We start from the raw sequence: 13,263 nt of genomic DNA, 5'->3' as shown, positions 1-13,263 counted from the left end.
CCATTCCTGGTGCATTCGGTCTGCTGTCAGACACAACTGGCCCCAGGTTTGGAATAATAAATATACAGACACATGGGATGAATGTCAACCCATCGCAAGGCCTCTGCACACGTAGATCACACTGCAGCCCTAGGGATCATCAGTGTCACATTTCAACCCTATGGGACTTAACCAGTACATAACCCTTGCGCTGGTCCTCTTCAGCTCTCACCCGTAGTACCGTGGTTTTGCTTCTCACCGTGTTTTTCCTGAGATGTATCACACATGGTAATATGATACATAACTTGAGTGGGTAATTTTTAGGGGTATTACATGACGTAAGAGTTTCTGGAATGCCAGCTCTTCATGTACAATATGTGCAAAGCTTATTTATGTCAGCAGCCCTTTTGCAGCGTCTGGAACCAGCAATCAGGGCTATGTAGAAGGAGACTTGCAAGGCGCTAGAAGCAAGCGTAAATACACATGTGCGTAAATACACACGTTGTACTATTCACCGTATTCTAATTTCCCAACCATTAAAATAGTGATTTCAGATTGCCACTAAAATGGTCTGACATGTCTCCTGATTGCTCACGCCAAATTATTTCCCTGAGCATGGAGGATGAAAACATGTCATTGTTGTGCCCGTTAAAACAGTGCCTGTGGGGTACAACCTGAAAACGAAAGGGGATTCTGACAGCTGAGAGCTGTGACCTTCTTACAGTGCTGAGTTGCTGATTCAGTTCTAAGCTGATGTTAATATTCAAATAAAAAAACCCAAGCATAGCAGACTTGAGAAGATCAGATCATTTTTATTTCATAACACATAGCAGGCGATTTTGGTCTCCAGGATTAGTTCTTTATTTTTACATATTGCAGGAAACTATTTCAGTTTATCTGCAGCACAGGCGAATAGGTTTCATTGGTTCTGGCAAAAAAGAATATTAAGTACCTTCAGGCTGATTGTCTCTAAAATCAAACTTCTTCATCTCTGCTCTCCTGAGAGCTGTGTTTAGAAAGCCTGGATAGTTAATGAATGATTATGCTCTGATATGCATAATCACAGTTACTCCAGCAATAATAGAAGTGGTGCCAGAAATATGCCATCTGTTCTGATCTAGGATGCTGAGTCCTAGAACTGCCAGCACTGTAGCATAAAGCACAACGACGAATATTGAAAGGGGTGGAGTGTGGGAGAGCACAGGATTATAAGCAGCTCAGAAAGATGCATAGAAAAAGGAAGAGGATGGTTGAAGTGGGGTTTGCTATACATGAACAGGTAAATCAAAGAGAACAGAAGGCCAACCAGAATGACGGAGAAGGGGTAGAAGAAATGGAAGCCATGGTAACTGTATGGGCCAATTCTGCACAACTCTAACGGAGACCGGTAGCATCCTAAGTGTGAGTCAGCAAAGAGATGATCTCTATTAGGGTTCAAGAACTGCAAAGAGGCCTTTAATAATTTGAAATAAAATAAATAATATTAATGCTGAGCTCTTGTCGGGCACTTTTCATCCATATACCTCAAAACACTGAACAAAAGAAAGTAAATATCATTCTCCACATTGGGAAACTGAGACACAGAGAGGGGAAGTGACTTGCTCAAGGTTATGTAACAGGTCAGTGGCAAAGCCAGGAATCTGTCCTGGTCTTGTGGCCCCCCCAGGCCAGTCCCCTATATCCTGGGCTAGTCTATTTCTTACATCAGGAAGAGGCTGAAAAGGAATAAGAATAAGAAAGAACTGTAGGAAGTATGGAATTAAAGGCAACAGTAAATTCTAGAGAGACCAAAGTAGGAACAAGGAAGGATTAAAGGGTCCAATTCATTGTTGCTCTGCACCCTGTGTAGTCACAATTCTAATTTGGTAGCATTTTATGCCCGCTTTGCACTACTGTAGGTAACTGGACAAGGTGCAGGGCATTGGAGAATCTGGCCTCAAGAGAACACTAGATAAAAGAGTGAAATGGAAATTAGTTCTTTAAAGCGAGAGACTGGTTCACATTCCCCCACCCACCCCCCTGCTTGATGTTTCCTCTGCAAGCTAATACTTAAAATAGTCCAGAAGTTTTAATGAGGTTTATATAGAATTTTTCATACCAGCTCCAGCTAGTTCAGTTTTGCCAGTTTGTTTAGTTACTCAAAAATCTTCTGAGTCTTTTCAAGACTCAGTGTACTGTGGGAGATTCATGTTTCAATGACTTTGCAGTATAAATATTCAGAGCTCTTTTGACTCCCAGGATTAAATCCAATGGGTCAGATTCCAACCTCAGTAAATCAGTATGAATTCAGAGTAGCTCTGTTGGCTTCATTGATTTAAATGGAGTTCTCCAGATTTATGCTGGTGTAACTGAGATCAGAATCCAGCCTCATGACTTGCAACGTAATGTAACAGTTAATTGTGCATAACTTCTGTGTGTATAATTCCTAATGATGCTTTGTAAATGTTGACGTTTCTAATCTAGGTTTGAGTTTGTTAAATTCTAAAATGAATTATAGACTTTCCCAGTTGGAAGCCTTGCTTTTTGCTCACAGCCCGTGGTTTGTTTTTTGTTTTCCTCTGCTTAACTTAGTTGTCCCTTACGAGATCACAGTTTACACCAGTGACATCTTTGGAGCTGGCACCGATGCAGATGTTTTCATTGTTCTCTATGGAAGTAATGGGGTCTGCAGTCAACAGAAATCCCTGTGCCAGAACAAGAGAGAGCAAAGGATGTGCTTTGAGAGGAACTCAGTGGATCAGTTCATTGTGGAGGTAAAATTAAAAATATTTGCTCTTTTGCAGGAGCAATGATTGGGTGAGGGGTTTAGGGACACAAAATGGAGTGGAAAAAAATTGAAAAAGGACTCTTCATGACAGCTGGGTGAAAATTTTTGGATGACTAATTCTGGACAAAAGATTCATTTTTGGTTGACCTGAAACTATTTGTGAATTTGACATGAATTGTTTTGGCCATTCACAGAGTGGCCAGAGAAGGAAAAGATGTGGGTGCTGCTGGACCCTTGTAACCTTTAGCCCAGTGGTTAGGGAACTCATGTGGAGAACCAGGCTTGAATCTCTGCTCTGGGTTCAAATCACTCTTCTGGAATAGACCTCAGGCAGACTTTTTCCATTTACCAGACAGTCTAAAAATTTCAGATGTGTTTCAGCCCAAACAGAATTTTATTTCCAGTTTTTTGGAACTTCCACTGAACCAAAAAATCAATTACTTGCCCAATGCTACTCTTTACCTCTGGAGACTTGTGCAGGTACTGCTGTGGGGGAGAAAGGATGGTCTAGTGGTTAGGGCATTAGCCTAGGACTTGGGAGTCCTGGATTCTGTCCCAGTGCTGCTACAGACTTCCTGTATGATCCCAGGCAAATCACCAAGCCTTCTTGTGTAACACACACATCTTCTTGGTGTAGTTTTCTGTCCCATCTAGTGGCACTGAGACCACATAGAGAGAGAGTCAAATGAGTCTGCTCTACAGCGTTAGCTAAGAGGCAGTTGGCTTTTAGCTCATGCGGTAGAGGCTCGTGCACTAAGCTCCAGAAGTTCCCGGTTTAATCCTGCCTGCCGAGGACCGGGGTCTGTTGGTGTTACAAGTGGGGTCTCGGCCAGGATTTCAGCTGGGAACTCTGAAGCTTGGGACGTGCTTCCTCAGCTAGTGGAAGTATGTAACCCACACACCGCCTGGGTGTGGTGTTCTGTCCCATCTAGTGGCACCGAGACCACTTGAGAGAGAGAGATTAATGAGTCTGCTCTACAGCGTTAGCTAAGGGCCATGTAGCTTTTAGCTCATGCGGTAGAGGCTCATGCACTAAGCTCCCCAGGTTCGATCCTGTCCACCGACAGACCGGGGTCTGTCGGGGTTACACTTGCACCTCAGGTCCCCATCTATAAAATGGGGATAATAGCCCTATCTCACTGCATGTTACAAGGATAAATACACTTAAAGCACTGTAAGGAGCACAGATACAGTAATAGGAGCAACATATGATTGATAAGTAGCAACCCCTGCCGTTGCTTGCTAATGGCCTCATCTAGAACCTTTAGTCAATTATAATTTCTCTTCCTCTGTCTCTGGCACACTTACACATATTCTCGCTTGCTCTCTGTCCCTCCAATATTTTCAAAAGGAAACCCCTTCTAAGAACCAAAGGTAATGTCTGAAATTGCATGCACAAATGGGGGATCTATATGCACCATTTTGTGGGTGCACTTTCAGAAGGCACTTTTGAAAAGTTGGTCCATAATGCCTAATGCTTGTGTAGGAATATATAGAGGACCTGTTACCTTACTGTAGGAGCTATGATTTCTGAATACGTTGGACCAAGTTTTCAAAGAGCCTGATGTATTTCTGATGTGTTTGCAAACACATACATTAGTGCATGCAAAAGATACATTATGTAGCTAACTGCCCATTGACACATGCAATGCTGGATTCAACAGTCCTTGCTCACAGCAAACTCTCATTGAAGCCAATACATACCCAAGATTATGAATTGGCAAATACTGCAAGTTACGGAGGTGTTTTAAAAACCTGGCCCTATATATTATTTCTGTTTGATATTTTCATCCACTGGGTACCACAGAGACTAAGTTCCCAGAGGGACTTAAAACCTTTTTGTGTTTCTTTTCGTTTTCTTGTGGTGGTGTTTTTTTAATAATCAAGACCAAACCTTAGAACATTTTTAAACAAATTAAAATATTTTCACCTCAAATTGTTGTCCTAGGACACAAATCACAATAAACCCTCCTCTTTACATCTTTCAAAGAACAGAACTTACCTCCATGGAGTTTCCCTGGAGTTGTCCATGATGGAGTTTGCCATTAATCAATCCATGTGTAAAAAATCTTGAACTGCACATTATTTTAATGTTGTAATCCTTAGGATTTATTTTCCCTTTAGAAGAAGCTGAGACATCAGTGCGTTTTAGACTAAGTACATGAAAATGCAGTTTGTTCTGTGGATTTAGAAGGAGATATTAACTGGTCCCCAAAATGTATTTTTTTCTTTACCAAACAACAACAAAAAAAGCAGCAAAATATATTCTTCTTTCACCTATTCATGAGGAGCCATAATTTGAAGCTCAGTAGACCTTGAAAATAATGCTGGGATTTCAGAAAATACAGAGCTGAGAATTGCCTTTTTGTTTTAGTGGTTTTACTGCCGGTGCTGTTTGGTATTCTGCAGAAGGGGCAATAAAAGCATTAAAAAAAACATTATCAGCTGCAGTTCTGAGTGGTGATTTTCTGGAGATGCCTAAAGCGGTGCAATAAACACATCTTTTTTTAATACCCATCTTTACAGTCACATGCCACTTCACTGCTATGTATAGATTGAATGCCTCATTGAAGGATGGTTATTCAGGCTGGGCAGAGGAAAAATAACATCGTTTCACCTATATTAAGGTTTTTGGATGAATTCAGAGAATTTGAATTTTTATGCCAGTTAAGAGATTGATAATGCTCTCTATAGTCAACTCAGGTAGAGTGAATGCAGACCTCATGCAAGCTTCCCTAACCAGTTCTGTTGCAGCACCAAACCCTGAATTGTAGCAACCAGTCTATTCAAATTCCCTGAAATTAAATGAACTGTGCCTCAGTACATGACAGTCTTGTCATGTTGGGGGCAAGCAGTAGGGGAACTAAATTGATCCCCGGAAACTTGTAACATTTGCAAGATCGAAAAATAGTTGGTATACAAATCTCTGTAGGGAAAACGCTAGCTTAGCCGGCCCCTCCCATGTGAAAAGGAGGCATTCAGGCAGTGCTGATCTACACTCAAGCTGACACCGAAATAACAAAAAGTGCAAATCCAAACCAATTTCATTATTTTGGTGCAACTATGTTTACAGCCTTATTTTCAGAATATAAGTGGCTAAAGGGGCAATCAGAAAATGAGTGGCTATTTAAAATATTGATCTATGTGATTTGCTCAAAGTGGCAGTCAGAGTCTGTGGCTGAGCAAGAAAGAGAGAGCAGATTTCCGGGCTCTCAATCTTGTGCTTTGATTGCAAGACCCTCCTTCCCCTGTTATAATCATGTATCAATAATCTACCACAGAGCTGTAAAAAAAAAAAAAAAATCAAACCACAATAAATTTACAGCTTCTGAGGATTGGTTCAATTCCCATTCCAGCTGAAGAGCTTGAGGAAATGCTCCACACACGGAGTTGCACCTATTTAACAGAAGCTGTTCCCAACATGTAGTTATTTCAGTGCAAGTCAGTGTGGACACACTTATTTCAGAATAAAAACAATGTGGAGCCCCTCATTCCACGTGCATATGGATGCTACAGTGAGGCTAATATTTGCCCCTTTGGGAACTTAATATAGACTGAAAATAAGAAAATGGATAATGAATCAGTGGATCTTGGCTTTAGCTGTAAAGGAATTGAGGCTGCCGCCTATTACTCACTTCATAATCTATTTTTTGTTTCCGTAGCTAGAGGATGTTGGAGACACTATTGAGAAGATTCGTATTGGGCACAAAGGAGGAGGGCTTCATTCTGGATGGCATTTAGATCGGGTGGAGATACGGAGACTTTTGCCAAATGGGAAGGTAGGCATTGAATCATTGGACTTTGTGGAAGGCTTCCAGTGGCAGCTGCTTCTCTGCTTCCCAAAGTAGAGCTCCAATATACCAAGAATGATTAAGAGTGAAAAATGACTCCCTGGAGAACAATGCTAGCTAATGAAGTAGCAAGAGCTTGGGGACCCTGGGGCAAACATTTATTATGGTGGTTTATTCTTCAAATGTTGATTCTAAAACTCTGCAGCGTAACAAAAAAAATGCTTAACCTCCTCCCCTCCACCATTCTCAATGTACTTGTTGAGTAGAATAAAGGTATCAGGGCTCACGTTAGAGCAAAATATTTCAAGACTACGGATGGTTAACAACAGATTGATCAGGCAACCAGTATGTCAGACTGATGGCCCAGTTATCTGACTTTAAAAACTGAGGACCTGTCTGCTTTCGGTAGCTACGATAAAGATCTCATGGTGGTTTTTGTAAGGGAAGACTTTTCCCCAGTTATCTTGGGAAAAATTTCCATTTCCACCACTGTTATGTAGTGCGTGCTGGCTAATGCCACCCCAGAATTGGCTGCATTTCAGTGTTGTGAAATGACTGCGGTATGTGTAGATTGTAACGAGTTTGGGCAACTTTGGAATGACTGTGCACTGTACAAATGGATATGCCACTCTGTTGGTCTATAGGGGCCATTCCTGAGCTGCAAAGGCCAGGGGAGAATTTTCTGTGAGGCAGGAGTAGTTAAGAGAAACCATAATCAGATGTATGCTGCCCCCTTACATGAGGCATGTCAGGAGTGTCAGAAGAAATCTTCCCGGTGCTGAGCACGACAGAGATTGTGGGATGCTCCAGGAGGTGGTTCTGCCCCTGGCTGTACTGGGGAGTCTGTTGTAAATTTGGGCAGCCCTTGAGGCTCTCTAATTTATGCCAAGAAGGTGCACCAGCCCTCACTAGCCTGGGATCATGCCCTCACTACCTCTGGGCTGCTGCTTCGCTGCTGCACCTCCTGTAAGGCACAGAACAGAAACTCTCCCAGGATGTTTAATGCTCCATTTCTGTGTGGAGAACTTTCAGGTTTGACCCAGCTACCATTTTATTCCTGAGCCAGACAGGAAGCTCTTTACAATAAGGTCTCGGTCCACAAAAGGATTTAGGCACCTAACTGCACATTAGGCACCCAAGTTCGAACTTCAGATCCTCAGATCCCCCACTTAGTTGCTGCCCAAGGGCCTGAGGTGCCTACGTTTCCACAGATAAAGTCCTTTAGGTACTAAAACTCTGCCAGTGGGAATGAGCACAGCTGCTTCAGTCCTACCACTCTTCACTGGGCCAGGGAAAGAGAGTGAGAATGACTCCATAGCCTAGTGGTTAGGGCACTCCCCCGGGGTGCGGGAGACCCAGCTTCAACTCCCTGTACCAATGACTAGTTCATTATTTATACAAAGTGGAACAGTTTCAACAGGAGAGATGGAGGGAGCCTCCCCTTCCACTCCTTTGAATACCCCAGAGCCCAGTGGTTAGGGCATCCTCCTGAGAGGTGTGGGTTCAAATCCCTGCTCCACATTTGCACAAAAGGGCTTAGGCACCTAACTCCAAGAGAGGGTTCCTGGCTGTGAATCCCTAGCAGAGATAGGTGCCTAACTCCTTTTGAGGGGTGGGGTTTAGGCCACACCCCTCTCAATGGCATTTCCCTATTGGCTAGTTTAGGTAGCTCCCTGTTGAACGTGCTGTGTTTTGTGGATCTCCCTTTCTTAAGTGCCTCCGGGCAGGTCTACACTACAAATTTACATTGTGCAGTGGCGCCACTGTGGTGCATCTGGTGAAGATGCTCTAAGGCAATGGGAGAGAGCTCTCCTGTTGGCTTAATAACTCCACCTTCACAAGGGGCGGTAGCTATGTCAGCGGGGGAAGGTCTCCCATCGACATAGCACTGTCTACAAGGGGGGTTGAGGTCAGTATAACTACGTCGCTCTGCGGTGTATGCAAGTAAGTATGTAGTCTAGACCTGACCTAACTCTGCCCATACATTGTGTAGGGAGCTTGGCCGCCTAACTCATTAGGCAGTGGGGCACATAAAGTTAGGCTCAGCATTGCAACACCTAAGTCCTCTTTGTGTATCTAGCGCTAAGTGAACAGCATTATAGGATGTGGATGGAAGTGTGTGATGTCTACAGAAGAAACATATGTGTGAATGGGGAAAATACCCCTGGGTTGACTGTAACAGGACTGGTTCTCAGACTGGATTTACATAGGTCCCTACTGCTAAGTGGATAATGGAGATGACTGAAGCGCTATAAATGCAGTTTGGTAATCAAACATGGGTGAACTTGTAGCAATTGACTGAATTCAGTCTCCATGGATTGGTAGCACTTCTATTTCAGATTTTAAAGCCAAGCAAATATAGTAATGCATTAATACTATTGCTACTGGTGCTATTGCTGTTGCTACTACAGTAACTTTAATCATAATTAGGTACAATGAGAACACATGCTTATTATTTCTTATTGTTTGCCTTCTTCATCTCTTGACATCCTAGCTCATCTGTTTGTGGGACCCAAGGGAGAGGCCAGCACCTCATCCAAAGATCTGAATTTTCCTTGACATCCCCTTGAACTTTGGAAGATTTGGATTCAGGTCCGACCTTTACAGACCTAGCCCATCTCTCGTTTCCATGCAGCTGTCCTCATTCATAAAGCCCAAGGGGAGAGAGTTCTAGAAAATGACACTTACATATATCTATGTTTGCTATATGTAATGTTTTTTTACAGTTTTCCATGCAAACTCTGCAAGGGATGTTAGAAAAATGCTCCATTTAGAAATCACTATGTACACAAATTTCAGGCTTTCCAAGACCTTGAGCTGGCTGTTTTGGAAATCTTTGATTTCTAATCCCTGACAGAATTGGGCCCAGTCCCCTTGGGAGGAGGCTTTAGAAGCATTTAAAGGGGTCCACAATCACCTCCAATCTGGAGCCATGTCCCAACTGGCTGGTCAAGGTCAATGCCTATGGCTATTATTGAAAAGAAATTGTTCAATGTCCATTAGAAAGGACACCAACTGGTGCCTTGAAACACAGCAACAGTCCAGTGTACCCTTACTAACTACCATTTGGCTTCAAACCACTCAATCCTGCATAATGCCATCAAGAAAAGTGGTAATGAACTAATGCCAGCAGTACCTGGCCTCCACTAATATCATGGATCCCTCTCTGTCTGGCTCCAAGGTGGGACATGGTACAGAAACAGCACTGGTTGCTCTGATGAATGACCTCCCCAGGGCAATGGACAGAAGTGAAAGAGCAACAGGGGATATTAGTCAATCTCTTATCTGCCTTTGGCAGTGTTTGGGCACATCTGTACTGAGCTAGGGATGTGATTCCAAGCTTGTGTACAGATACTCAATGAGAGTGAACATGAGCATGGAGTATGGGAGGTTATGGTCCCAAAGAATGCTCCTGGAAGCCTGCAAAAAATATCCACATACCCCCACCTGCTAATGACCTTCCACAAGAGCCATCTGGGAAAACTGAGCCCACTGACACACAGAGGGCACCCTAAGTAGTGGGGGGGAGCAATGTGAGGGATCGCCAGTCTTGAACGTGGGTCCCCGAGTAGTCTTCAGATTGCAGCCACCCCCCAGCAGCTTGCTGGCCCCACTGGGGAGTGTGGTCAAGTAGACCTTAGCTCACCGTAGGCACCATCCATCAAGCTCCCAATTGTAGGAGGCATCCGGCCTCGCTGATTGGCTCAGACTCTCTGTTTAATCCAGAAGGAGGCACAGAAAGTTGTCTGAGCAATTTACACGGATCCCTGGCTGGCCGCGATATTGGACCTTGCCTTCTCACATGGCTCCTCAGCCCTGTTTTGTTCCTCATTCCCGCCTTCCCATCTTGTTCCTAGTCCCTGCCCTTTTTGTTCCAGATCCCTGCTTCTACACCCCACCCCTGACTATGATTCCAGCTCTGACCCTTGGCTTGACTCCCAACTCTGTCTTCAACTCTGATGCAGGCTTCAGCTCCTGACTCTGGCTCTGACCACTAGTCCTGGCCACCACTGCTGTGACCATGAGGCCTGACCACCTATGCCCTGGTCTACAACAGTAGTCCAGACAGCAGCAGCATTGGCCCAGCTCACCCGTGCTGGGTACAAATCTGCCTGAACTCCATGGGCAAGAACTCAGCATGGCTGAGCCGTTCCGGGGCTACCCATGCTACTGTGGCTACTCTGCGATTTATACTTGCACTAACTCTCATTGAGCTAGTGTGAGTATGTGTACGGGAGCTGGGAATCTCAACCCTGGTACACAGTGTAGACGGGGCCTCAATCACAAGTTCTTGCTGACCTGTCTGCGTGTCCCAGCAGAAGTGGTGGAATCATGCTATAATGGCTATTCTCTTTTAATTCCAGTACATCCCAAAGCATCATCATGATGGACAGCTGCTCCTCCTCCCCAAAGGCTCTGACATGCAAAGTCCCACAGGGATAAATCCTACCGCTGCTCCTGTTTCACATTTCTGTTCAACACAGGTTGCAATGTTGCAATCAGTCTGTAGCATTCAGCTCTATGCATCCTGTCCATCCAGCTCAAACAGCCCTGTCTCCCAGATAACTCAGTGCACAGGGATGCTGGATCCAAGGAAAGCTGAAGCAATATTAATTAATAGGGTAATGCTTTGAGGAGGTGGCAAGCACCGCCATTTTACCTGGAACCAGTGGTCCTTAGGTACAGCTGAGAACCTGCTTGACACAGGGCATGGCTCCTCTCCTGCCTTCTTCCCCACAGAAACAGCACGGACTCCTGATGCAGTATCCACTAGGCCCTTCTCCCATCTCCTCCCCTCCTTCTCCAAGATGGTTGGCATTTTTCTTCACTGCTCCTGTAAGGTTCCAAAATTATGCTAGCCCACAGTCTATAGATGGGCAGCCTCTTTTTAGATGTCCCTGTCTCCCACACTGGTAACAGGTAATTTCCTGCCTCCCCAGAGGGGACTCTGTGTTTTTTTTTCTCTTTTCTTCTCTGTAGACTTCACCCCTAACACTTCTCCAACCCTCTTTCCAGCTCCGGCCTGTTAGACAGACATGCCCCCTATCAGGGAAAATTTACTTCCTCAAACTCTTCCGTGAGTTACACCACTGTCTCCAGGGTTGTGGGTTGGTGCCTCCTAACCCAAAGACGAGTGTTCTCCTGGAGGCCATGTAGAAATTGCCCAAGGATTATGGAGTCCATGATTTTGCCCACAGTCTGAGTGCCTGGCTTTAATGAGTGGGTGGCCCAATCAGTTAAACTTTGAGCACATGCCCTGGGCTATACACATCTGGCCCATCTAGCAGCCCAAAACTTCTGCTGCTATTTCTCTGTAGACAATCCCACATGGTCAAGTATGGCTGCCTTAATGGCATCATAGTCCTTAGCCTGTTTGTCACCCAAGGCCATGTAGGCCACTTGAGCTTCTCCTGCCAAATAGCATACTAACCAGAGAGCCCATGTTCCTCTGTCCCAGCCAGCTCCCATTGCTACCATCTCAAATATCACTAGAGAAGCATTGGGGTCAAAAGCAGGCCCCTTTTACACAGGCTGACCCCCTGGCTTCAGTTACTATTCCCCATTTCAGGACCCACCAGTCTCGGAAGCAACGGTTGCTGCATCTGTGCTTAATCCCTGATAAATTCCTGCAAGCGCCTCTGTTTCTCTGCTTGCCAGGCCAGCAGGGATTCTCTCTCCAGTTTGTGTGACGGATGGAAAGATTGCATGCTCTGCTGCAGCTCCTTCTGCTGGTCCACCAGCCACTGCAGAGTCTGCTCCACCATCTGGGTGCCAAATACTCGCCGAAGCCTCCCCCCTTATGCCTCTCAATTGCCACAATTTGGGGAGTCAAGATCCTGGGCAAGCCCCATGTGTCACAAGGCGTGGCTTCTCTCCTGCCTTCTTCCCCACAGAAACAGCATGGACTCCAGTGGTTGTGCCTTCACCTTATTCTTTTATTTTAAATTCCCCCCACCACTTCTACAACAATCCGCGTGCAACAGTTTATTTACAGTGCCAACAGCTCTTTTGGCCCTCTCCCCAAGAACTGAGAGGAACAGAGTTCTCCCTCCCTTGAGGCTTCCGTGTTACTGAGCTCAACTTGCCCTGGTCCCCTTCCTCTCCTCCCCCTTGGCACTTCCTTCCTACCTCTTTAACGGCCTTGGGCTGATGGGGTAATTGTCTCCTTAGATCATCCAGCCAGCCAGTCTGATTGACTAATTACCCCTCCAGCTTTCTCCACGGGAACTAATTAATATCTGAGTGATCAGAGTGCAGGGTCACCTGTTTGCACCCTGCACTCTGTCATACTGTGCCTTGAACTTTAACCTTTGTCAATAGTTCAATAGGAAATGGAGGCCCAGCAGAGAGAGGAGGTTAGAGCTGCCTAGTGTCTCTTGATAGCGACCCTAAAGAAGTTTTTGGAACATTGCTGTGGGCAGACTGCCAAGGAATCTGCATCCATTTCTCAGCCATAAGAAAAGTTGCCTCCGTATGAGAGAGTTCACTAAGTAAAGGATATGATAATTTCTTGTTTGGTAACAATGTTGTTTTAAGTGAATCAAAGGGAGAGGATGAAAGGAATTAGGGTGTATAGTTTGAAAGATACAGTTGCTGAGCATGGGCAAGGAATTGCTTACAATCAGTCTTATAACTATAGAAGGATAATTGCAGGTGGCTAGCACTGTTGAGAGATGCAAAACCCCCATCAGTGTAACACAGTGAGTGTTCAATACTATTGAAAGC

General features: G+C 44.8%; 1 protein-coding gene across 1 annotated transcript in view; it reads left to right on the top strand.

The window, feature by feature from the left end:
- Window positions 1-13,263, top strand: part of LOXHD1 (lipoxygenase homology PLAT domains 1) — a 315,455-nt gene that overhangs the window by 213,247 nt on the left and 88,945 nt on the right. Inside the window, exons 31-32 of the mRNA XM_065406719.1 lie at window positions 2,551-2,732; window positions 6,409-6,525. Of these exons, the coding sequence (XP_065262791.1) occupies window positions 2,551-2,732; window positions 6,409-6,525 (299 nt within the window). The remainder of the gene's footprint in view (window positions 1-2,550; window positions 2,733-6,408; window positions 6,526-13,263) is intronic.

The sequence above is a fragment of the Emys orbicularis genome, chromosome 6, assembly GCF_028017835.1.
Source record: "Emys orbicularis isolate rEmyOrb1 chromosome 6, rEmyOrb1.hap1, whole genome shotgun sequence".
Lineage (NCBI taxonomy): Eukaryota > Metazoa > Chordata > Testudines > Emydidae > Emys > Emys orbicularis.
The sequence above is the reverse complement of the archived record's forward strand: the minus strand, read 5'-3'. Positions and strand labels throughout refer to the sequence as shown.